This window comes from Haliaeetus albicilla, chromosome 23 (genome assembly GCF_947461875.1).
Source record: "Haliaeetus albicilla chromosome 23, bHalAlb1.1, whole genome shotgun sequence".
Lineage (NCBI taxonomy): Eukaryota > Metazoa > Chordata > Aves > Accipitriformes > Accipitridae > Haliaeetus > Haliaeetus albicilla.
Window position 1 is genome coordinate 6,589,555 of NC_091505.1, and position 26,792 is coordinate 6,616,346.

Consider the following 26,792-nt stretch of genomic DNA (forward strand, 5'->3'; position numbering starts at 1 on the left):
AATCATAGCTGCATGTACACCACAACAATCACATATGGTGGTCCTTGCTCCTCACACCTTCCCTGCCACAGCAGTCCAGCATGGCTTTTTCTTCTCAAAAGGAGTCTTGAAGAGACTCTCAAGAAAGTAGTAGGAGGCTGGGGCTGAAGAGACTTTTGTATCCAACCTTCACACATCCCTGAAGAAAAAACCCTAAAACAATTTCCTAGCAGCTTTTCCATTCACTAATAATCCCTTAGCATGCTTCAGCTTTACAGCATAAAGGTGATCAGAGCAGGACAGAGCCCAGGCAGGAGCCCCTGAGCATCCCAGCAAGAACAGCAGCAGGTGCCTCAGAGCCCAGCTCCACCTGCTCTGTGGCCCAAACTGCAGTACCAGAGTCACCACAACCCTCCTCATTTTCTGAAGAGAAAATTTATCCCTGTACAAACTAAACTGCAGATCACAATTCAGGCCTTTGGGAACTGTTGTCATGAAAACCTCTGCAGACCTCTAGATGCACCGCAGAAGGTGCAGTGTGGTTTGCTCTGTTGGCTTCTGCCACGTGCATTCCCTCAGAATAACATTTGGAAAAACCTCATCAGATTTACATATTAATTGTTTAGATGGTCATTAATAAACAGGCTGGGTGTCTTTCTGCTATGGTTGTGGTTTTAGGGTAAATGTTTTAGCAGCTCAGTTGTATCAAAAGAGACTTTACAGCTTGCTTTGCACACCTAGCCTTTGTTTTTGAAGCTCCAGCCCTGCAGGCACCCCTAATTCTGGCCTTTTGCATGCACGGGTCTCTTCAGTGTGAAGTCTGTTTAGCATGCATGAGGGACAGAGGTGCCATCCCTTGCCGAAAACTGGAACACAGAGGTCACCCCCCCAACGCCAAAATAAGCCCTTTGCTTCTCCGACGCACTCTTTACCTCAGCTCACCTTCAAACCTTCAGCCTTTCAGATTTCTAATTGGACTTCTCAGAAGCAGACGACAGCCATGAGCTTGCCAGTCATTCTGTAGTTTCCAAAAGCACTGTTACTCTCTAACTGAAGAATAAAGATCCTCTGAAGGAGCCAGTACCAAGGAGGTATGGTCTGCGAGCCCACAGGCCCACAAGGAGTCAGGCGCTAAGATGTCTGCTTTTCCTTTAGCCTTTTTATAACCTCCCAGATTTCCCCCACCTGACCCATCCAGGCCCCCAGGTGATTTCAGTCTCCCAGGTGACACCTGTCACTGAATTGGACATTTCGGTGATCAGCCGTTTCACATGACGAAGCGATGTAGCCTAACCCAGTACCCTGCGGCACTTCAGCAATCCGTGGGCGTTGTTTGTCCTGGATGGAGAAGGTGACAGGATGGCGAATACCCCTCTTCTAACGGCAGTTCACAGCCAGATGAATACGCTTGAACTGACAATTTAAAGAATTCATTTCAACCACCAACACTGTGCCGATAGATAGCCTGAAAGCTGGATGTAGTAGGAGCGCCAGCTGCTAAAGTTAACTGCGGTGGCCTTTGGATTTTTTTGGTGATGATACCCTCAGACCTTCGCAAGGTGCCCAAACGTCACCTGCGGTGAAGAGGCACCTCTGGACGGGAACGGGGCGGTGGGGGACATGATGGCCAAACCCTGTCCCCCTGCGAGGCCTTCGCAGCCTCCCTCAGGGCCTCCCTCTCAGCCAGAGTAATGGCTGGAAACCCTGGAACGCCGAGCCCTCGCTAACCTCCTGGCCATGACAGGACAACCAGTGTGGACGTTATTCCCGCTTTCTCTTAGAAAAGAAGTGGTCACGGGCAGTTTGTCTCGGGACCCTGCCACTGAGTGTTAACACCGTAAGAGAAAGCGTATTGCACTCAAATGTGTATGTAACTCAAACTCAGTCCCTAGGTATTTCCAGCTGCCGGGTGCAGGTTTATTTAGGGGCCTGGGGAGACCGTCCGCCCTTCTCCCAGCCCCGTGGAAGATGCGTGTTCCCCATTAGGGCCGCCTGGTCCTGCCCCTGCCCCTCAGACTGCTTACTCTCCCTTGCCCCCAGCTACAACTGCGCCTATATATTTAAAGAATTTAAATTAAGTATAAGGAAATGGGGCTGGGAGGTGAAGGAATTCAGTTTCGGGGGTTTTTTTATTTTTTTAATGGCGTATGGAATTGCTGTGTGAGATCCTAAACTGGCGTGCAGACAAGTGTTTTGTAAACTCAGAGTACAGGCAGCCTTCACTTGTGCTAAATGCAGGGGACGAAATCAAGAACCATATAAGCCACTGTCCAAACCATCTGTTCAAGTCCTCTGCCTTTCATTTCAGTGTAGCAGAACATAAATTCATTATTAAAATAGCTTGGCTGTGCACAGCAGCTGCTATAATTGCAAAGTTATGCAACTTTAAATGGGAAATTACGAAGTAGTTTAAAGCAAGAAATTGAGCGGTTTTGGCAGAAAGGATTTCACAAACCTAACATGAATAGAAGTGCGTTTCTAGCTGTATGTTCAACGTCAGGGAAAAAAGATCTTACAGTTCATGCAATACAGAAAAGTCTAAGGAATGCAGGAAGAACTGCTGAGAAGGTGTTAGACTGGGACAGAACAAGGCTGGGCGTGAGTTGTGACATGGCCGTACCACACACTGCTGGTGGGAGACAGCAAGCCAGCCCTTCCTCACTTTCCCCACTGAAATACAGAGGACCATGACCTTTCCTTTGCACAGCCCTCGCGCATTTGTTTCAGGGTCCATCTCTCCTGTGCAGTGCAGTGCTGTTGCAGATCCAGAAGTAGGAGAACTGCACTACCTCCTGCTGAAGCCCACTGTTGTCATGAGGCTGGTTCCAGTACATGATCACCGTCTTGGGCAACACTGCACTGCAATACGTTCTGCAGCACAGATACTCCCTCTGCCTGCTAAGCAGAGCCTCGTTTGCACCATTTGTATGTATAGCCCGTATCATGACAAAAGTCTCATTTTCTATGGGTGCTTCTTCCTTGCTCAGACACTCTGATAATTCAGACGGTACAGTAATAAAAAAAAAAAAAATTGCCTCTGCTTGAGAATTGAGAAAGTGAAAATGAAGAAAAATCAACTGTAAGATAAGTTTTTAGAAAAGCTAGTCTTGTCCCACTTTGTGATGGACATGAAGTAAAGTTATTGAAGAGCCTAATTCTATGTATATAGAATTACATTACAATCAAAGCCTCTGCTGTTTTGTTCTGTTTCTTCCTCATATCTTCCCTCTTTCTCTGTAAGTAAAGACAGTCTGATATATGGGTATGATCTTTCCATATACAGTTTGTATAAGCCTCAAATAAGTAATAGGTAGAAAAAAAAAAGTCATACTTTTTTTAATCAGCAGACAGAGTCTAAGAGGAGAGGAAACATTTTAAGCTCATACTTTTTAATCTAGATGATGTCAGTACTAACACTGTTTTTTACCCTTTCCCTTCATCCAGGTATCACTGTAGATAAGCATGGATTTATTTACTTTGTTGACGGTACCATGATTCGGAAAATTGATGAGAACGGTGTGATCACAACAATAATAGGTTCAAACGGCCTCACATCAACCCAGCCATTGAGCTGTGACTCTGGAATGGACATCACTCAGGTAGACACCTGGTTTTCATGTGTTGTCACTTTCCTACACATTGTGGAGACAGATAACTTAGTTTCTTGTACAAGGATTGTATATCAGAATATGCTGCATGAATCAGGTAATTCTGGAATGCACAGTATGGAGTGGATCTTCCATTCACATGATTATTTTAAGGTCTACCATATAAATGCAAAACTATACACTTGATTTTTTTCTAGGAGCAGGCATATGAATGCGTAGGGGGGCTTATATAAAGAATACATACTACTTTAGAAAGTTGCTTGCTACTCTGAGATGATAGATCTTCAGAAGTTTAGAGTGCTCTCCTTTAGTCCAGCAGACTGATTTGCTTGAACTACTAAATGGAAAAAATATATATTCTGTTTACATCTAAGTCTGTTCTAAATCATGGAGGAGCATTACAGTAAGTAATTACACAACAGCAGTATCACAGTGAAGCTAGTGCATTTCAATACATTTCTCAAAGTGCTTTTCAGTTCTTATTTCAAGACCAGTGTAAAAGAAATACATCTAAAAGACACTTATCTCATCTCTAGTTTATGCTAAAAAAAAATATAGACAAACATGAAGAAACATAAATGGTACTCTTGCCTAGTCTGTGAGCCACACTTAGGGATAGCACAAGGAATGGATTGGCCTTTGCCAATAAATACTTGAATTAATCAGCTTCAAAAAGGGAGAAAAGCTGTACTTGAAAAAATCTTGAGGCATTCAAGTAACATACTAAAATTATATGATGAACTGTGTAAGCTAATAACCAGGATCCAGTTAATTTTGCATTTCCTTTCTCCCTGCCCTTTCTTCAGTCCTTCAGAATTGGAAAATCACAGTTAAAATACACTGTATTGGAAAGAGCTTGTTCTTCATTTCTAAGTAGACTTTGAGTACTAGCAGGTGGCTATGATCTTGCATTCACATACATGAAGAATGTAGGGTCAATGTTTTGGGTAGTTCTTATCAAATTTCAGAGGGACAAACAATGGAATCTAATGCTGTTGTCACAGAAGCACTTGGGGATTTTATTACTAGAGTCAAAACAGAAAAATGTGTCTGTGTTCCATTTCACATGTCACTGCACACTAAGTATTTGCAAATGTGGGGAGGGGAACCTCCCTGTTCCCAGTTCTGGGATAGACAGGCTTTTGTATTCTCTGTGGTCCAGTAGACACATAATTGTTCCATGTAAAGCGGAACAGGGTCAAATGGCTTAGTTGTGCTAAACCCAAGCTTAAACTAGCCTAGTAATTGTCTTAAGATCATATGGCTTGTGGGCACCTTGGCTTCTGCTCTGGCACCTCTTCTTACAGGAAAGCCAGTCCTGCAGGTGATGAGCAGGAACCCACTACAGCAGGCAGTGCTCCCCAGCTGGAGGCACTGACTCTCCCCTCTATTGCTACATACCAGCTGGCAGGAGCGATGCTTTGTGGAACTTAAAGCTGCCTGAAGCACATTTGCTTGCTTCTTGGATAGATGTAACAACTGCCTGGGGCATTAATAACCAGATTAAATATCTCTGAGGTGCAGGGAATGGTGCCAGGTGCAACGTCTGCTCCCTGCCTTCTCTTTGTGATCTGCATCTCAGGCTTTACGAATAATTGTTTTACTGGCTATACAATGTGCGGCTGTGTATTTGTGTTGACATTTTTGCTCGTTTTTCTCAGTAACCAAATGTCTCTCTAAATCTGAAATGGTGAGTCTTGATCGTTTTCAATTCCTTTAAAAAAATGCAAATACCCTTTAGCAAATAAGTTGCAGCAGGGGTCTGGCAAATGCAGAAATAATTTTTTTTTTTTTTTTTTTTAATCAAAATGAAATTCAAGAGGTAAACTTTTGGGGGTGAAATCAAATATGCCAAATTTGTAAGGAGATTTAAATAGTCCTAAAATTCTATTTTTTGATAGGTTGGCTACTTGCGAGAAACAGGTTTAGTTTACCTTACTCTACAACGTAGTTCCAATACCATGGAGAAAGGGCTTCTACAAAATCATAGATAAGAAAAAGCATGTTATAGAGCAAATTCTTCTTCATACTGCTCTCAGGACATCAGCATACAGCTAGGGTTGGGCCTTCATTTCATATGAACAGAAATAACCTTTTTTCCATGAACAATCCCAGAGCTTCCATGCTGCAGCACCTACATGAAAGTATTGCTGCACTTTTCTCAAAATTTTGCAAACATTTCAGCATTCTGGGAGATCAAGATACGTTCTTACCACATAGATTGAGATAATCTTCAGATAAATTGTGAATGCATGCCAGTAAATATTCTAAACAACATAATAAATGATGGCATAGTAAAGTGTCCCTAAAAAGTGGCCAGTCTCATTTTGTAAGCCTAACTATAGTAACACTTTCTGTATAATTTTCTCTCACTGATAGGTGAAGTCACATTGTTGACAATCTGCAGTAGAGATGTACGTATAGCTTTTGGAAGCATTTCTTGTTTGGAGGATTTGTTTTGTGGGGGGTTAAGTGAATCTACTTATTGAAATTTTTCACAAAATCCATACTTTTGAGGTTTTTCACATACTCAGTAAAACACAGACATGAAATAAATGCTGAGAATGTATGTTCTGAAAAGTAACTGTATCAAATTTGCTCAATAGTCTTCTTCCAGAATTGTTGCTGATAACCAGAAAAGCCTATGAAATAATCACATCCCCTTGAAGTCAAGCATGTTAATCTGAAATTATATCAGTGAAAATAAGGGAATGATATTTTGACTTAGTCAGAAACAATTGTATATCCTTGCAAGACTGCTGAGTTTATTCCAGAATGGCATAAACATAAATGAAAAATGAATTTGGCCCATCTCCACTTAAATTGTTTTTTGGCTAAATTACAAATGGCATTTACATCAAGACAAAACCCATTTACATGGGTTGCTCACAAATTGCGTGTTTAGAGGGACTTACGAAATACGTTAATAAAATCAATTCTCAAAGCTAAATTTGTTCTGACAATAAACCAATGGCTTGCTCAAAATCAGTATTTCTTCGTTTACCAAAGTACAAAAATATACTCTTGAAGTAAATACATAGAGTAACTGGCCATTGCAAAAACTACCGTAAATGACAAGCCTTCACTTCAAGGCATTCACTTTAATAAATGAGTTGATTATGAAAGGGTTTAATCATTTATTCCAATATCAGTTTTGATGGAAACACTTCTTATTAATCATTCTGTGTTTGTTATTCACCACCTTCTCATTCTTAAGCATAGTATTCTGCATTCATACCAGGGGGAGGGAAGGACAGCTAGGGTTGAGAAGATTATGTGTTGATAGCAAATAAACCACCAAGATCTGACTAATGACTTTGATCTCATACTTCACTGTGAGGATGTTAATCTGAATTTAGAAGGAAAAGGACGTTCGGTTGAGGTGTGTATGTGGTATGCCAGCATTCTCAGTACTATTTCAGCATGTACAAAACTTGGATGACTTTTCTTCTCAGCACAGATGATTTTAGTGTTCTTCAATCAGTTAATAAGGAGCAAATCTAAAGAAAATGGCTCTTCAGAGCTAGGTTTATGAATATATATGTGTATATACTCAACACTCACCATTGGTGCCAGGATTTCAACAGACACCTACATTAAAATCAGTTTTTCCCATATCTTTCATTCTGATAGAGCTGGTCATATTTTTTGAAAATGCTGCCTCTGAAACCCTGAATGCTAGAACATGAACAAGAGCTAAATTTTAAAGGCAAAACATTTTTCAAGAATGTCAAAAGGTGGTGTTGGTCTTCATTTGTTCTGTATTTTTTAATATTCACCTCACTAATCAACAGCACCCCGAATCTGAATGCCAGACTTTTCACATGAGTGCCCCTGCTGCTGGGTCCTTGGCTTCTTCTAGGTCTGGCTCCCATTCTTCCTCTGCTCTTTGGAAGCTGTTTTGTTGTTGGTTAATTAAATGAATAATAAACCCATGTTGAACCTTATACTTTTGCATCTGAGCTGGAGGCCCCATGGATTGAGCTAACTGATCCCCCAGCTGCACAGTCTACTGCATATCTCCTTCTGTCAAATTGAAGCCCAGCTGAAGAGGACAGAATTACCTGCTACATCTCCTACCTTTTCCATACCCTTTGGCCAGGAAGACTGTTGTAGGTACTCTAAATCAGGGACATAAGCTTTGATCTAAAATACTCCTACTGACTTCTCAACTTGCTGCACTGCTAATTGCTCTCCAGGCTTGCACCAGCAGTGGGCTGGCTGGGGGCACCACCCCGCAGCAGGACCTGCGGCAGGGCCTCCTGGCCTCAAGCAGCAACGGGAGCGCTAAGGGAGGAGACCGGAATGGGCGGCGAAAGGAAAAGAGAGAGGATCATCCTTCTGTTTCACTGCCTGATGAATTTGGGCTTGATCCTGGTCTAGACCAGAGGCATCTCTAGGTTGCTCTTTTTCTCAAATGTGCACACTCTCCTAGTGTTTGCTGCATCCCTAGGGTATACAGAAATTTTTTAGCCTGGTTATTGATAGCAAATGAGAGAACATTGTGTGGGTATGTCTCCCTGTCTGTCTGTCAGTATTCTTTTCCTCACAGTAAATCAAAATCTTGGGCCAATTTCACACAAATTTGGAGAGGAACACCAGCCTTCTCAGCAATTAAATTCCTACATGTTCCATAAAAAATATTAATCCAGTTGGAGGAGAGAGACCTAAAGTGCCCTTTCAAAAGGATATATTGCAGCATGAGCTTTCTTTTATTAAACTCCAGAGATTCCACTCAGGATCTAATAAATGCCCCATTCACAGGAAAAGCTTCATTTGGTGTTTGGATCTTATTAAACTCCCAAGTCAGTCAGCCATGAGACGGAAGTCCTTAGGAAACCAGACTTCATTAGATCCAGCGTTCATAGAAGTTATATTGACGTTGTGGGAGGTTTTGTGTGAAAGTAAAAACACTTCAGCTCAGCTTGAGCGATAAGCTTCACTGCTCTTCTGCCTCCATTGCTGTGGTGAAAGCTGAGGAGAGAATTAGCAGATATTTCTACCATCTTGTAATTTCATCCTCCATCTTTCCTCCCGTGAGAAATATGTGGGCTGAATTTCCACCACTCTCAACCTCAAGTCATTTATATCTGTGCGAGTGGTAGCAGTTAGCATTTGGGAACTGTTTAAACCAATCCCGAGCACAGTCGCTGCAAATATAGAGACCAAACATTTGCAAGGCAACAGAAAATGAATCCCAAGAGCTTTCTCTTAGCCTGTAACCATGGCCTTGTTCTAGTGCTGATGTCAGTCCCACTAGGCATGAGTCTGTGCCAAAATAATAGCTCCGGCCTGATTGATGGTGTTAATAACTGTCACTGCTGTGTTCCAAAATGAAAGGTCTGGTTTGAAGACTTTTTCTTGACATTTGCACTTCATCAGCCTTTGTTCAGCAGTTCTCCACATGAGGGAACCATCTATATTGTGTTGCTTCACATAAACTTCAGTGACACTGCAAAATGTTTTGCTCCCTTCTAAAAATGTGACAGTGTTACTTACGTAGGCGATATGCTTGCATAGGTCAAATTAAAAGGCAGATTTCTAGAACAGGGTTTAAAGGCGACCCACACGTGGCAAGAATGCTGTGTCCTGGACAGCCTACTTTGAATGATGGAGCAGAGGGGAGAGAGCAATACATAATGCTGTTGATGACCTACTTGAAATAGTGAAGTGAGAGACAGAATGCTGGAAAGCGGGAGTAAAGATGAGCAGAATCGCTTGAACATGTAGTATGTATCTCAAAAATGCAAACGCTGACATTGCTCCTGCAGTCACAAGTGCTGCGGGCGCTCCCCACCAGCATCTGCACAGGCACAATATGCTTCAGTGGCATTGTGGAAGCCTTTTGAGCAGAACAAAAAGCTCCCAGGACATGGTGACCTCACTTGAAAGCATCAATGAGGGTCTGCTCATCGGAGCAAGCACAGCCTGAACAGAACTTTAACTGGGTACGTTTGGAGGAAGGAAAGGAAAATGCGAAAGACAAAAATATGATCTGATGAACGGCTGAGAAACGGGGAGCAAGCAGCCAGCATAAAAACCAAATTGATTCTAGGCTGAAGTACTTTTAAGCCAGGTTGAGAGTAGGATATCACAAAGCAACAGCAGGATTACATGGAGCAAATTAATTAATTAGTATCGCAGGTCAGAGGAATGCACGCTATCCCTTTAGGTGCTTCTCTACATACCCAACAGTATATACTGCATTCTTGTAAAAGCAGAAAGCACAGAAGGCTTTCTCATTGGCTTTTTTTTTAACACTTAACACAATATTATTAACATAATATTCTAATTGTGTTAGAGAGCTGCATGCCGTCAAAAAGGAACAACTATCTTTTCACGGTAACAAAGTATTGCAAAACTACACCTGCTCTTGATTTACTTTTAGTCCTCTACCTGTGCGAGGCTTTTGATACACTGTTCTAGATATGTGTAATTAATGCATCATAAATATTCCAAATCTCTGAACTGTGTTTTTCAGTGCTTCGCAGAAACATGTTTTATGTGTATTCGTGAAATTGCTGAACAAAAAGCACACAAAGCAGAAATGACAATTTATAGGCCCTTTAATTTTTATGTGTGGTCTTCCCTTACAGGAGACTTCCAGAGCTTTTTTCTTTTTAGAAAAGATCTTTATTATTATTTTTTCTAATTTTTGCTGCATGAAGGAGCCCAGAAAAGCTGTTATTTTTTTCCAGTATAAAGTCATCTTATTCTCTAGTTCTTTTTAATCTGCTGCTTTATTTTACGGTCTTTCTTCTCTGGCTTTGCTGGAGCACCAGAGAAGCAAACTAGAGTGGAAGTTGTGGCCCTAGCAAAATCAGCAACTGTTTTGCCACTGATTTCAGTGGAACTGGGGCTTCTCACTGGGTAGTTTTCCGAGCTTAATTGAAAGGGTAGGGAGTGGCAAGTGTGTAGCAAGGAGCAACTGTATCCTAAGAGAATGTATTTGCTTCTGAAAAGCAGATCAAAACAGACAGAGGACAGAGCCTTTACACAGGCATTTTCAAACCTTTTTAAAAATGAACACACACACACATACACCCAATTAATTAAGTGTTAGTCTTTGGAAGCCTATACAAAATAATTCCAGCCATAACAGCATATGCAGGAGCAAGCAGTCACTACTATCCATACTTTGAAGTAAAACCAAACTGAAAGCCTTTTTAAAAAAAGGTTCTTCAGGTAGCAGATAAAATAGTCTTTTCAAGGGGTAGAGGAGGGGTTAAGTAGCCTCTCTTTAACAGGAACTGAGAGAAAAAGAGGCTCATAGGATTAGGACCTCAGGTGGAAAAAAGTCTGTGAGAGCTCATGAATCAAACTTGTAGGTGTATAATGTGATTTTTAGAATATCAAACAGAAAGCAGGGTGGTTTCATCACAGCTAATTTATATTCTAATCAAATTATTCTATCGCTGAATTTGAAATATTAGTCATAGAAGAGAGATAGCATGCGATGAAGTCACACTGCAATTTCTTCCTTAAAGCCCAAGTGCTCTTTTTGTATTGGTCACCTGCAAAACAGCAATTTATTTCAATTATCTGCCATAAATAATGCATTACCACTGAGTAAAAGACTATGTACATTTTAATCAACGCTTCCAGCGATTGCATCCTTTTCTTTGATTGTTGAGGCAGGGAGCATTAGACACTTGATGGTGAAGTGAAGGACACCTGACAGACCTTTGCTCATGACTTTTCTCTTCCTTTCTGCTATACAGAGCCAGGTTTAAATTATTTTTTTAATCATTTGTTTCTAATGAGAAATTGCAAGAAGGAAGAAAGTTCTGTAAGAATTGGATGGCTGGCAAGAAGGTAGCAGCAGCTCAGCCCTGAGTCTAGGAGCTCTCAGGTCTGAAATCCTGACTAACAGAAACCTCCATACTCACCAAATGCTGCCTGCGTGTGCCCTGTACATACCCACCCAGCAATTCCAACTCAATCCAAGCTGCCTTGCCACCTCCAGGCTTCCTCCAGCTCAACCGCCGTCCTTGCACGGCCAAGGTCCTAGCCCACCGCCCAGCTCTTCAAACACTCGATCCTCTTTTAGCTCTCCAGTGAATGGGTTCCCAGCTGAGAAGCCTGGCTCCTTTTGAGGCTCTCCTGTCAGTCTTTCCCAAGCAACCAGCTTACCTGGTTGCTTCACTTTTTATTCCTTATGCACAAGTAGCCTTTGATTATCTCTCTCATTTAAATATGGTTTCAGTACCGTGGACTCTAGTTGAGGAGTTATTTGTGGCAGAGGCGTTGTATCTGCTGTGCTGAATTATGCTGCTGAAAATGTTTAACGCAGCTTTGCCAGGCTGGTGGGAGTCTGCAGTGGGCTGAGATGTATTGGTTACTACATCTGACTTTTTTCATCTGTGGAGGAGACATAGTGGACAAATGTATGCATATATACACACACATAATATATATACCTATATATGCATATACAACTATATCTATATACATATATGTATATGTGGTTTCTACATATACCGCAGAGCTACCATAAGTAATCAGATAGTGAAAGCTGGTCCCTGGCATGCTGGAGTCCAAGCCCCAAGAAGGTCTGCTGAGAAGGGAAGGTAGATGTTGATGGGAGCATGCAGAGGCAGGCCCAGCAGATAATGCCCCTCCTTTTCTTTTAATCCAGTTGTTCATCCATGTTCACTAATTACAAGGCCTGTCTGTGATTTAAGAAATATCTGCTTTGATGGAGGCAACTCCTACGTTAGCCATTTTTTTTTAAGATTGTCAAGGCTGGTACTGTGTGTATGTTCCTCTCCTCCTCTTACCAACCAACCCTTCACCCACCTATGGGGTAAAGGATCTCCCACAAATGTAGCAGGGTTTTTGTGTTATAAAGTGAATAACAGTAATAATTGAGCTTTAAGTGGAGCTGTCTTTACTGCCTCTATTCCAAGCCTTTCAGATTGCCTAGTGTATTCTGGTTTGGGTATTTGGAAATGTTGCACAGCATTAGGGGGAGGGAGACCAAATGGGCTGGCAGAAGTCTGGAGTTTGAGTACAGGGCAGGTTTGAGGCCAGCAGTCACCAGAGGTGGTGGTGTCCATCCTGCAGAGATGTCACACACTGCTGGGATAGAAATTGTTGCATTGACTAGGTCAGAGGAAGATTGTCCTCCATCTTAGAGGAGTGAGAACTGGTCTTTGGACTCCATCTGTCTTCACAACAGCAAAGGTCAGGAGAAAGCTTACAGAAATAAAGGCATAAAACCAGTGTAAGTGAAAAAAGTGATATAGGCATTTAATTCTATCATCAGCTCACTGAAATTTTACATAGCTGCAAACTGCTGCATTTGAAAGCTGTAAAAGAAAGTGTGGGTACGGTTGCGTGACTGAAAGCATTGCACCACAGTAACCGGTGGAAGGGGGGTCAAAAAAGCCAGCACCGCAATACTTCTGCCCTGCAGATTGCTCCAGGTGCTAAGGGGAACCTGAAAGTCTGCAAATCCTGTCAAAACAACACTGTAATAATAACAGCTTACAAAGGTCAGGACTTTGAAGCATGTCAGCATGAGGGAACTCTAGAGGGTGTTGTTCCCTTGCTGTCTGGGTACTTCTTGGGTCTCAAAGCTGGTTATAAACAAAGACTGAGAAGGTTTTAGTACCAAGAAGTGTTGCTTTGGAGGTATTAGTGATATCTCTGGTATTATTATTAGGACTAAGTTTGCCGTGAGTTATTCTTACAAGCTGCTGAAGTCAAATGAAAGTAAGCTGTGACGACCACAGAAAGTAACGCGGCAGGAGCTGCAGCCTGGGCAGTGACAGCTAAGAATGCCTGATTTCTCCTCTTCATGATACCATGTTTGCTTCAGCATCTTTTCTACCCTTGTTTGTGCCAAGGGAAAAAAAAATTTGAAAAGGCACTGTGTCAGGGGAGGAAAAAAAATGCAAATGTCAAGACAGAAATTGGTTGTATCCATTTGTCGCATGCCATACAGAGGTTACATTTATAGCTGTGCATTATGAAGTTTAGGCCACAGAGAGATGCAAACAGAATGATAGAGAGCACCATTTCATGCAGTATGTTACTCTGACAATAACACTCAGATTTACAAACAAATTAGCTAAAAATGTCTGAAGGACATTCAGCTTTTACGAACTGGGCCTCATCTCCTGCTGATAGATTCCTTTGGGATGGGTATGGCATGCAAAATGATACACTGCCTTGGAGAATAAATTTATGAAGTTTAGCAATGTAGGTCACATTGCAGGAAAATCGTAAATGTCTGAACATCACTCAATAGCCATTCAATCAACTGCTCAAAGCAAAATAGGAAACTGAACAGCGTGTAGCTGTCTCTGGTGAGCAGTGGGGAAAGTCATGATACGATGTAAAACCCTTTAGGTCCTCTATCCATATGTATTTCTTTTTTCTTCTATTTTTCTTGCCAGTTCAGAGTTATATGTCTGTGTCCATATCGATAGTGACAACAAAACCAATGTGTTTTTTGCTGTTACTACCATGAACTATAAGTATATTGGGTGGCTCATGAAAGGTATGCCAAAACTTTGGGGAATCGGGAGAGGTCAAATGGCTGAAACTTGGTATAAGTAGCCTAGTCCTAAGGAACTCATTTCATTGTGTAATGATTTTTGTATGCTCCTATCCAGCCAGAAGGATTTATAACTTGTGCTATGCTATTTGCTTCAGTCTTTTTGGATTTGGTTTGAAGGAATAAAGAAAAGAAGAGGTTTTAAAAGGACATTTCCAGATCTAGCACTGTGTAGAGATTCCTGTTGCTTTCTAGATCTAGAAATGGCTAGAAATGGCCTGAAAATCTATACTTTGCTAGAGATGTCAAGAGCCTTTCTGAAGACATCTAGCACCTTTGTAGATCTGGGGCCTTTCTAGATCTAGAGCTTTTTGGAGCAGGGGAGGGGGGAGTAGGGATCTATACTGAATGGCCTGAAATCTATACTTTGCTAGAGATGTCAAGAGCCTTTCTGAAGACATCTAGCACCTTTGTAGATCTGGGGCCTTTCTAGATCTAGAGCTTTTTGGAGCAGGGGAGGGGGGAGTAGGGATGACACATCCATAGCTTCTGGAGCATGTCTAGAGACTCACTAGATCTTTTTCCTGGGATGGTTTGGAAGCCTTTTAGAGATTTTTGTCAGAGCCTGCCTAGCACTTCTCTGAAGCCCTTCTGCAGCCCTTTCTAGCTCGGCAGGCTTTTCTAGATCCAGCACCCTTATGGGTCCCTTTCCAGAGACCCCCATCTAGGGTCTCCTGCACATCCCCATCTCCCACCTCTTTTTTTGTTTGTTTTGCAAGAGGCTTTGTAGAGCTTTCCTGAGCCCCTCTAGGTCTAGAGCATTTCTATGCCTTTCTAGATCTCGAGCTCAGCTACTGAAAATCAAAAACTTTAGCTATGTGATTAGGAACCTGTTGGAAACCTAATTTCAGATGCACTTTTAAAATCTTTGTCTAGACCCTTTTTGGAAGACAAGAAAACCAAGTGCCTCTCCTTTTGCATCCAGGTTGTATCCATCCCAGGCTTGAGATATGTTATTTAGTTGAGTGGTCTTTCTTGATTTTTGCTTAAAAAAAATTAGTCCTAAACTGTATCCTTGTAAGCTTTTCTGGCACAGTCTGATAATGCATATCCAAATATGCATCACAGCAGTAACCAATGCCCTTAGCTGACAGAAATTTAAAGCAGAGTGCCTGCTTACAGTCTCAGACCAGAATCAGACACTCCCCAGTACGTTTTCTTGCGAGTATATAATCAATGTAAATACTCACGTAGAAGGATTGCTGTATGGAATGCAGCTGTCTTGTTTGTTCTGCAAAATGCAAGATGCCTATTTTTTTTATTAGCTCTTTGAAGTCTAACAGCAGTATGTGTTCACTTTCAATGCAGCATGACAGCTAGTTAGATTACATTCATTTTGCTCAGTTGAAATATCTATTGTGTAAATACTTATGAAAAATGAGTTGCAGAAAATCATGTCGTGATAGCAATTAATCTTGTGCTAATTTCGGTAAAAGGACTCAAATTACTTCAGTTGCTTTTTCTGCCTAGAATTTTTATATCCATGTGAAAAAAAAATGTATAATTTAAAGATAAAAATCAAACTTTTTAATAGTTGCTTTGCTTTAACTCTCTGCTACAGTTTAATAAAGAATTAGTTCATTCTTACAATGGATTAAAAAAAGCTATTACTCTTGAATTGTGTATCGTTGTAGGAATTTGCCATAGAAGATGCCCTGCCGTAAACATGAATTGCAGAATATCTATTTTCCCCATCCTTCTTTCTTTCACTTGCAGAAGTTGTGTTTGTGAGTTTAATGGTGTAACTCTTAAGGGAAAGCATAAACCACAGAAGTGAGTTTGCATTTTCTTGTGAAAGCTGTAGATTTAGGATTTGTTCTGATCCTTGCAGGATGTGTTTTGCAGCCCTGATCTGGCTGAGGAGGCAGCTGTGGCTCCCACATGCCCAACTGGAAGCCTCCTGGCAGTGGCTCCTCATCCTTCGCTTCCCCTGGTCTCACTTTCTGCCCAGCCCTGGGGTCAAAGCAACACTGCCCTGAGGAGCAGTGCTGTTGTCAGAGGTCGTGATCCTGGGGAGACAAGACAGTTTCCTGGGCACAAATCTGTAGGAAGTTTTAATTTCAAGAATTTCATTTTCATTTTAATTTTGAGTTTGATTCAGGATTCGGGGCAGAGTCAGAGTATTTGGGTGATATATTCACAGTGGCTGGTGTTGCTCAAAGGCATGGGCTTTTGCTTTTTTCACTTTTTTCAGTTTTGGAAATGTATCCTCTCTTCCTCTCAGTTTTCAGGCCAGATGCTTTTATGAACCACAGTAGTTATTGGAAGCAAAAGACACCGTAATGTACTAGCTCTAGCCTCTCACTGTTCTCATACCGCTTTTAATTACTGTCTCAATTAAAGCTTTTCAAGATCTTCCTCCCATTTTTTCTGCATTGGCAACACACTGGCTTTCTGTATCCAGAACTTCTGAGCCCAAAATGGAAAGATGAGGCCAAGACTAGTGAGAGATTTATTAAGATTTATGCAACCTTACTTTTGTGCCGTCTTGTCTGACAAGCACCGGGACCTGGAAATGCAAGTTAGAAAGTGAGGCAAAATGCAAACAGTCCTGTTGTTAGCTAGATTTCCACCTGGTCCCTCTCCCTCCTTTTGGCCATGCAAATTAACAGTATGTTTGGAGGACATCTATTCCCACTCCAGCACTGGAGACGCGTTTCAGTTAGATTCAAATTCATGGTCTATTTTGAGATATTTTAATTGAAGAGTCTAAGAGTCCTCCTCTCAGAGGTACCAGTCTGCTCGAAATACTTTGTAAATTCCTTCTGGGCATTTAACAAAGTATATATTTTATAGCCTGTATAAACCATGGGTACCATGTTTAAACAGACTTAAATGGCTTAGGAATCTAAGTCCCATTGATTTTCATAGTCAATGGGCTTATGTGATTCTGGATAATATTCCCTCTATTATTAAATAAAGACGGTGTGAAACCTGTCTCCATAGAAATCAACTTTTTCTATCGATTTAGTAGACCCAAGATACGGTCTTTGAAGTTGTGAAGCAGAAAAAATCATAAAAAAGAAAGAAATTATGAAACAAGAAGAGAGCTGGAAGGTGAGAGCACAGCGAATCTTGTTGCAAGTGAAGTGAAGACAAGCAGTGAAAACTGTTGAAGTGGTGCCTTGCCTTCACATTCCTGCGCTGGGTCCCTCATCCACTGGAAATAATTGACGGCAAAGGGAGACTACCCAAGCCATGATCCTGGAGAATTGGTAGCCTCAGACCTCTGAGCTGCATCGGAAAATGTGCCACAGCTGCTTTCTCAGCCCAGGGTAGAAAACAGCGGTCGTTAGGCTGCAAAACTCATTTATTTGGGTTTTTCACTGGGGAACGATGAATGCAGAGAGAGCAACATTTGTGAAGTTTAGAGCAGGGACTGCTACAGCTGAACTGTATAATTCTGAATTTTACAATATGCAGCATCAGGAGCATGAGAAACAAAGGCTCCTCCGGCGTGGGAGGAGGCTGTAATCCCACCACGGGGAAGGGTTCCCTGGTGTCAGACCGCAGGAGCTGAATTGTGTCTCTGTGTGCCATTAAAAAAGAAGCTAAGCTGCTGAGAGGACCTGACAGTGTCAGTGTCAACAAACGAAAGAGCCCAGAAGTGAGAGCACACTGACAGAAAATGATGAAAAAATATCCATGGTTGTCAACTGTGAGAAAATAGAGAAAAATATATGTAGTGAGACATCCTGTAAAAAGTTCAGGGAAGCAGAACCAGTCTCCTTCTGCCTTGTAAACTACACACTCGCTCCTAATGGACCACCTGTGTGAGTCCTTCCTCAGAGCCATTTCTCTCCCAGAAGGAAGGAGAAAGAAGGGTTTGAGCAGGAAGAGAGAAAAACGCTATTTAAAAGGACATTGTGATGAGTAAAAGGGTTTGGCCTGGACACAACAGCTGAAGTAAGTATAAATAAAAGAAGATGAGCAACCTGGTCTGGTGGAGGGTGTCCCTACCCATGGCAGGGGATTGGAACTAGATGATCTTTAAGGTCCCTTCCAACCCAAACCATTCTAGGGTTCTGTGAAAAAAGGAAGTTAGAAGCAAAAGAGAAATATGGAAGAGGCTATGATCAGTTCTGCAAATGCATATCGTAGAGCTGAATAAAGGGAAAGGTAGCATCAACGGAAGTGCTTGAAGCTAAGCAGTACAGATAGGAAGTAATCCATCAGTCAGGACTATCAGAAAAATTTTGGCATGAATTTCATGCTACTACATGAAATTGAATCAAAATATACAAGCAATGCATGGCAAGAGATCAAAGCAATGGTGAAGCCTTTTTAGGGATTTATGCAGCTTCTTTTAATCCATGATAAATGAAACTTATCCCAGTGAAATTTACCCCCGCAACCAAACAGTTAAGCTCTTGAAATCGGCATCTGAAGACAGGGATAGATTTTTCTCTCTTTACTTTTCTTACTTTGATATGAACGGTTGAATTTGATCTGATTTGTTTAAAATAGTACCAAAAATGCCACAGCCATAAAATGTCATGCAAAATGTGCAGAAAGTTTTAGCCATATGGTCAAAACAAAAAGTGAAACAGTATTCTTCACAAACTAACACTTAAATGTGTGTACATGTGCGGGCGTCTATGTTTAAGAAGTATGTGAGTGCAGGCTCCCCTATCAGTGCTACTTTGCAAAAATCTCATGTTATTTATTTAGTTGTAAAGCTTAGCTGTGGGAAAAATATTTAAATATTTCAAAACCAAATAGGTAGGTAGATAGAAAGTTATACAAGCACATGTATATTTTGCAAGAAAGAAACAAACACAAAAAATACCATTTGGGTCTGAGAGCTATTTAACTACCTAAATGTAGATCTCCCAGTGAAAATTCATTTAAACTGAAGCCACCTTAGTGCACTTTGTGTTTTCCAGAACACTTGACATGAAAAAATGTATTAGAAAGCCAGACCAGTAGGTGTTAATTTTGCACTTCTCAAACGAGAGATTGATTATTAGATATAGCTGGAGCCTTTATGTTGACAGTTAAATGCTGAATTCCCAGAAAAGTTGACATGTTAATACTTATATGCAAAAGGTCTCATTGCTCAAGGGTTCACTTGTTTCAGCAGTGATTTCCATTGCATATACTCAGTCTTCCGTGAACATAACCAGAATTGTCACCTGAAAATTTCAGCCTGTGAAGAGTGTGAGGTACTGACTGCTACTGAACAAACCTTGTCTGTTTGTTTATAATGGGATAATCAGCAATGCCATTTCTGTACACTGCTCAAAAAAAGAACCCATTAAATTCAAGAAAAAACACTTGCAGTTGGCCCAATTTTGAGTTATAAGAAAAATATACATATATGGGAGAGGACTTTTTACAGTGGCTTGTGAAGTACTGCTTCAAATTAAAAAGTATATTAACTGATTTAATATTCTAATCCTAACTGAGGTTTTGTCTGGAAAAACCTTTTAATAGGCACAGTCATATCAGATGAGAATTGAAGTGCTTCTCTGTAATATGTTTATTGGCTTTGAATGAAGCACAACTGATGGTTTGGTCACAGAAACCTGCCAGAGAGCAGCTTGCTTTAAAAGAAAAGAAACAACCGGTGACTTTTCAAGAGAACAGTGAACCTGAGGGTGCAGTTACACTTCAGCTTAAGCTGATTTAGGTGATTAGTTTTTAGCCAGCAAACCATCCCGAACCTGCTCTCTGTAGGAGCACATAAACACTGGCCTTGCTGCTGGGGCTGCACTGGGAGAAGGGATGGGGTGGGACCGCAGCAGCCCCAGCTTGCACCAGTTTAAGATGCCATGAAGCCTCATCCTGGCAAGAACAGTGCAGATTTTTTCTAAATCTGTGAAATTCTTCTTCAGATTAGGAATGCTCAGGGGTTTGGGCTTGTGTGTATGTTTGATTTTAATTGGGCTATTTCACCTTTTTTTCCCCTCCAGTTGCACTAGCGTAAGCTTGCTGTGAGCAGCAGCTGGTTTTTATGCTGCAATCTCCAGACAGGTACATGCTAGCTTTAATATTTCGCCTGGGATTAAACCATTAATACATCCATGACCACTTTAAACCCAGGAAGGAGAAGCTGTAGCCATACCTTCTGTTAGCTTTGCTGAGCAGCGAGCTAGGCAACAGTTCTGGTGTAGTAATCAAAATTGTTTAGATGTTCCCAACTAAAATTTTATTTATTTTTACCATAATGCAGCTAGATTTACAGATGTGATCGGTATGAAAGCAAATGTGCTTGCAGTTAACAGCTGTTAAGACTAAGCTTTAGGCACATTGCTGCAAGTGAAATGGACAGCTGCATAAAAGTTTATTCTATTTCAATAAACCAAATCAGCCTTAAATCAACAAGAGAGTAAGTTGTTTTGGCCCAAACCAGTCCCTGTTTATCTGCAAGACACCAGGCATAGCTTCACAGTGGGAAGAATTCAAACTATTCACTGGGCAAATGCAGTGTGGCTGGTCCACAAAGGAAAACCAGCTATTACGACATGGCAGGTGCTATGCAGAGTCATTATGGAAAAAATAGGGAGTTTCAGCCCAAAGTTTTTATCACTAATAATCTAGTTACGGTTAATCAAAGATTACTTCTACAGCAGAGCGATCTATGAAGGAGGCCATTAAAGTTGAAGGTGTCTGTTTCCCATCAAATGTTCTGCATTAAAGGTACATTGCAAATATGGTTTTTTTCAAGTTTCCTGAAGATAGCCTTGTAGAGATTTTTATGCTAACAAAAGAGTTGTATTTGGTGTACCAGTGAACTCCCAGTTGAAGCACTGTGTAAACCAGCCCTAGAGCAGCAGGTGAAATCCAGGCAGTTTCACACATGCCCAGAAATCAGCACCTTTTGGGAGGAATCTGTTTCCAACTGTTTCACCACATTTATCATCCTTTGGAAGGACTCTACCACCTGGTTCAGAAGAGATCTTGAACCCAACAGCATTAGTTTTAATGCCAGTTATTATGCTGTCTAGTAAAATGGACTGGGCACAAGGAGTAATTCGATTACTCCGTGAGCCTTCATAATTGTGTGGTGCACCACATAACCACGCAGGATGAGACACGGCAGCCACAATGCACTCACTTTATTAAAACATCAGTTATCAAACCAGCAATGTACTTCTGGAAATGAGATTATTCAGGAAATACTGATGCTTGAGAAGGGGAGAGACTTGGACTCCAGCCCGGTTCCTGAGCTGACCCCAGGCAAGCAGGTGGCTTGCGATGGCCACACACTCCACCATATGTTATTCCTCAGTGCTGAGCATTGTATTAGCATCTGTGGTCTCTAGATTCATAGATCTTTTAATTAGCACAGTGGAAAAGTGAGCAAAACCAGCAACAAAATCAGTAAATTAAATAATAGAAGCTTCTGTGACATATAAAGCATATAAAACCGTTACACTTTAGCCTGGTATTTATTCTCTTCTGATGATGGAAATATTTAGTCCAGAAAAATTCCACTCAGATAAAAGCAGCCATCTCTTCACGAAGGATAACAAGCAGAGCGTCCTGAGACAGACAACAAAAATAGGCTGTCTTGCAATCTCGGTGGCTCAGTTGTTCTCTGACCTTTCCATAGACAAGCTGCAGTCCAAAACCTCCACTGGCCATTAGCTGGCAAGGGGGACCAGTCTATTCTGTTGTTGTTTCCCAGTTCAGCGATCCTATACTGCCTATTGAGCTTTCCCAACAGGAGGAGTTTGAAGCTCTGGCCAGTACATGCTACAATTAGCAGCCTACATACTGGTTGTCTTTCCGGTTGACAGGAAGCCCCACCTTTAATTGGGAGCATGTTTAATTCCTCCAGATTCTGATGCAACAGGTATCAGAGGAGTGAGGTCATTCTTCTAGTATTTCCTCCAGCGTTGTTTGGAAACTTTGCTTGGTTGGCACTCTCACCTGCATGGAAAAGGGCAAAAAGCTAACCTTAAGTATGAAGAATTTACTTAATCCATGACTGAAATACTGAATTCACAAAGCAAAATCATAAATAATTATGGCTTGGCTACTGTATCATGTGAAGTGTGATATATTGGTTTATTATTAACAAGCTTATATTTCTTATGGCATATAAGTCATTAACATTTCTTGCTTAGTAAATAAATTGTGGAACTATGTCGTACTCTTCTAGTATGTCATTTTCCTTTTGTACTAACAGTCAATTAAAGTGTTAGGACATTGACAGCCTCTAACTGTTTTCCACTCTGCCAGTGTTGACTGCAACCTTGAAACAATAACATTCAGACCTGGAAAATTTTCCAGCTGATGTTGCATGACATGAAGTGTGTGTTTTTATTTGCATGACCGCATAGGGATAATAAAATTCCCACGTTAATGGACTTCTGCAAATACCTCTCAGAGGGTGCTAAATTACTTTTCAAATCAAGTTTTGTTCCGCACTGGAGCTGGACCTCAGAAAAGAGTATGCTTGTTGAGACTTCTTCTGCCAAACCCAATTAAAGGTACATACTAGAGAAGCGGTGCTGGGTGAATCCACCAAGTGCCTTGATGACATGGTGATCAAAGATGGTTGAATGAAACTGCCTTACTGTGGTAATCATTCTTTTTTTCTCTTTTTTTCCCTGCCTTCCCCTTAATTTTTTTTCCCAGGTGCGGTTAGAGTGGCCAACAGACCTCACAGTGAACCCTCTAGACAACTCACTGTATGTCCTGGACAACAACATTGTCCTGCAGATCTCTGAGAACAGGCGTGTGCGAATTATTGCAGGACGCCCCATTCACTGCCAGGTGCCAGGCATTGACCACTTCATCGTCAGCAAGGTGGCCATCCATTCGACCCTGGAGTCAGCCAGGGCGATTGCTGTGTCTCACAGCGGCATACTCTACATTGCAGAAACAGATGAAAGAAAGATCAACCGTATACAACAGGTCACAACCAACGGTGAGATCTCTATAATCGCTGGAGCCCCATCGGATTGCGACTGCAAGATTGATCCTAATTGTGACTGTTTTTCAGGTAAGGAGATGCTAGTTATTTCCTGTCTCTTATCTGTTGAGAACCCCTGGCACAGCTGCAGATTAGCAAAGTGACGAGGGGAAGGAGAGACGAGCAATGATTCATTTTCCTTGGAAAGCCAGAAATGTTATCAGCAGCTCTTTGTGGATTTAATCCATTGGATTCAGAGACGTGAGTCTTCCAGTTGGCACTGGAGGAACCTCGGGGTGGTCTTAGCTTTTCCTCTTTTGATACAGAGCTTACACATGATTCAAAATTAGCTCCAAGCCTGCCTTTCTGTGTCAGCTATGTTTGCCCATGCTGAAGATGGTACCGGCCCCAGTACAGATTGCACCTAAATACTACTGGATCAAGCAGCCCTTCTCACCGAGTACCAAGGTGTTTCACATCAAGTGAAAAACACTAGCTTATCCCTTCTCATCTCTTGTGTCACGCTGCACAACCAGCAAAATGATGCAAACACATAAAGTTAAGAATTTCTTCTTCTTTGTGTGTCTTAAAATGGAACAGCCAGTGCCAGGCCCACACTGCATCACCGGACGTGCTCAGCAGCGCAGCTCCTCTCCCCTACATGCATCAAAACAAATTGTGGCTTTTTTTTTTTTTCATAAAAACATATTTCATAATGGGACAAAGGACAGCATTCCCATATACAGAGGTGTGCAGTATGTTGTCATCTTGTCATCTCTAAGAACCACTGTGTTCAGCACCATAATGTCATCATAATTCTTAAGCCTCTCATTTCAAGTAAAAGGTTAATTACTGACAAGAAAACATTAAGTATGTCAAGAATGGAGAGAAAAAATGTAAATGGTCTTCCAGAGAAGGTGGGTTGCTGACCCAGCATTGTAATGATAATCAAAGCCTCATGTGCATTGCCAAGTGCTGCCAGCTTCAGTCATGGCTATAGGAGACCAGTGCTGAAAAGAATCCGGTTCAGGGTTCCTGTTGAGGGTAACTACCCTCAGTGCTGAAAAATTAAAAACTGGCAAATCTAATGATTGTTGGTGAAAGGCAGGGTCAGCTTGGCAGAAAGATCAGTTAATTTATCCATCTCCAAGGAAGAACAGGGTGTGCTCAAACTCTTCAGCAAATTTCATTTCTCAGGCAGGAGAAGTGGAGCAATACAAACACTAATGTATTTTTCTCTAAGAGTGAGGTTTAATATGCTTTCTTGCTAGTTACAGAAAATCCTGCTCATGTAAAGTCATTTTGATATGCATATACAGCCCATGATAATGCAAATATCCTCCTCAAACCCTAAAATACACAAACCAAATAAATTATCAAATTATATTGGAAGGGGTTGTTTCTCAAGGCGCTTTTTGTCTATTGTTCTTGTTTTGTTTTCCTCTGTGTTGAGTTTTTAATAAGTATAAACTAATCTTTCCTTCAGCATCATTTTAGTTGAATTACTGGGTTTTATTTTCTCTTTGTTTTGTTTATAACATGATTCTACTTTAACAACATGCCAACAGACAAAAAGTAGGGAATGAAACATCAGATGTCATGATTTTTTCTTTCACAATTTTGCCATTAAAGCTTTCCTGAGCAGCAGGGTTTTGGCCTTAGCAAAACCATTGTAAATTAGATAATTTATATTCTTGTTTGTCTTCATCGAGGCTAATTTAGAATTGCACCAACCTCAGATAATAGGGATTTAATTAGTTGGAAGAAGATATTGTTTTATTGACCTGTAAATGATACTGAGGAGAAGCAGTGTGTCAGGTTTAGGGGCTCAGCTTAAATATGGACATTACAGATTACTAAAATTACCATTTCTCCTCCAGGTGATGGTGGATATGCCAAAGATGCAAAGTTGAAAGCACCTTCTTCTCTAGCAGTCTCTCCTGATGACACACTGTACGTAGCAGACCTTGGCAATGTTCGCATCCGTGCAGTCAGCCGAAACAAGGCTCACCTCAGTGACACGAATATGTATGAGATTGCGTCGCCAGCGGACCAAGAACTATATCAGTTCACCATCAACGGCACCCACCTGCACACGCTGAACCTCATAACGAGGGACTACATTTACAATTTCACCTACAGCGGGGAAGGGGATATTGGCACCATCACCAGCAGCAATGGGAATTCGGTTCACATCCGCAGAGACACGAGCGGGCTGCCCCTGTGGGTCGTGGTGCCAGGGGGCCAGGTGTACTGGCTGACAATAAGCAGCAATGGGGTTCTGAAAAGAGTTTATGCCCAAGGCTACAACCTGGCTCTCATGACATATCCTGGAAACACAGGGCTTCTAGCAACCAAAAGCGATGAAAATGGATGGACAACTGTGTACGAGTAAGTCCATGACATTAAATGCCTGATGTAAGAAACCCTATTTTAAAGGAACATTGAAATTTTTGTAGTCAGTTCTAGTAATTTAAAAAGACACCCTGCTACTAACACTGCATGAGAAAGGACAGGTAGTGCTGTTGCACAAGCTTTTACAATGAAACACTACCATTTTTAAGTGCCAAAGCCTGTCACATGTAGAAGCTCTGTATATAGTGCCCATTAAGTGTAGCAGAAACTGCCTGAAACTGTACTTCATTTGCACTTTATTATTGTGAATCTGTTTCTCTAAATGAAAATATGATTGCGGAATTTTTTGTAACTAAAGAAGTAGAGGCAAGTTGTGATACGAATCAGGAATTTGCAAAATTCCCGAGGAAGGCAAAAAGGGGAAAATTAGCATACTCATCAGAGAAGGGAGTGTTGCAAAGGAAATTGAGAATCTCAGTGGAAAGAATATTCAAAGAAAGACAAGCGTGAACTTGTCTCTATCAGCAGGGGAAGACGATATATAATAACAAAAGAATATGTAATAGCAAAAGGCTATATATAAGGGGAATAGGAATGGCCTCATAAGCAAGACCTTCAGGAGACCTTTGACAGGACTTCTAAAGAGCAAGACAAGACAGTTAAAGATGCAGTCAGAACATCCCAGTCTGGTCCCAGAAAGAGAACAACCCAAGAGAAAGTTCATTTTTTATTTATAACGAGGTGTGATGTATCAGGATTTCTCATTATTTATAATTAATTGTCATAATCCCTGTTTGAGGATGTGACAAGTGATGGATGGAAATCATATGTTAACATTGCAGTACTAGTTCAGAGTCTTCAAGGAGGATAATAATGCCTGCTTTCTGTGGAGCATAGGAGTTCATGGTCAAAAACTGAAATGAAAAGCCATCCAGGTGAGATACGAACAGAAAACACATTGAGGAGAATTAAGTTACTGCATAAGTCACCTGGAGAGGCAGTTGAGTCACCATCATTACAGGTTTTTAGAATTATATTTTCTTGAAATGGAAGTAGCACAAAAGCAGAGAAAACTGCTGCCTAGTGCATGGGATTTTTTTATTCAAGGGTATGTTTTTCCATCCTGCCCTCTATTATTCTGCCAAAGACTAGATTGATAGAGTGGACATAAGTATAAACCATTAGAGAGAGCTGTTTTTGACAATATGCAGGAAAACAGAACCATACAGGGCCTTCCTGGTTCAGTTCTCATTATCAGGCATCTATTGATATCAATTTAAATTATCTTGCAACAAGACAAAGCTCACTGTTGTCCTGGTGCTGCTTAACTACTCATCTGAGTGTTACCTTTTATAAGCAGACCTAACTTAATATATATACTTTGTAATAATTTTGACACTGAGAGTGATCCATTTAAATC

General features: G+C 41.2%; 1 protein-coding gene across 3 annotated transcripts in view; it reads left to right on the forward strand.

Moving 5' to 3' along the window:
• Positions 1–26,792, forward strand: part of TENM1 (teneurin transmembrane protein 1) — a 348,313-nt gene that overhangs the window by 295,031 nt on the left and 26,490 nt on the right. For all 3 annotated transcript variants that reach the window (XM_069811008.1, XM_069811009.1, XM_069811010.1), the window contains 3 exons: positions 3,424–3,578; positions 22,741–23,107; positions 24,898–25,408. In XM_069811008.1, the coding sequence (XP_069667109.1) occupies positions 3,424–3,578; positions 22,741–23,107; positions 24,898–25,408 (1,033 nt within the window). The remainder of the gene's footprint in view (positions 1–3,423; positions 3,579–22,740; positions 23,108–24,897; positions 25,409–26,792) is intronic.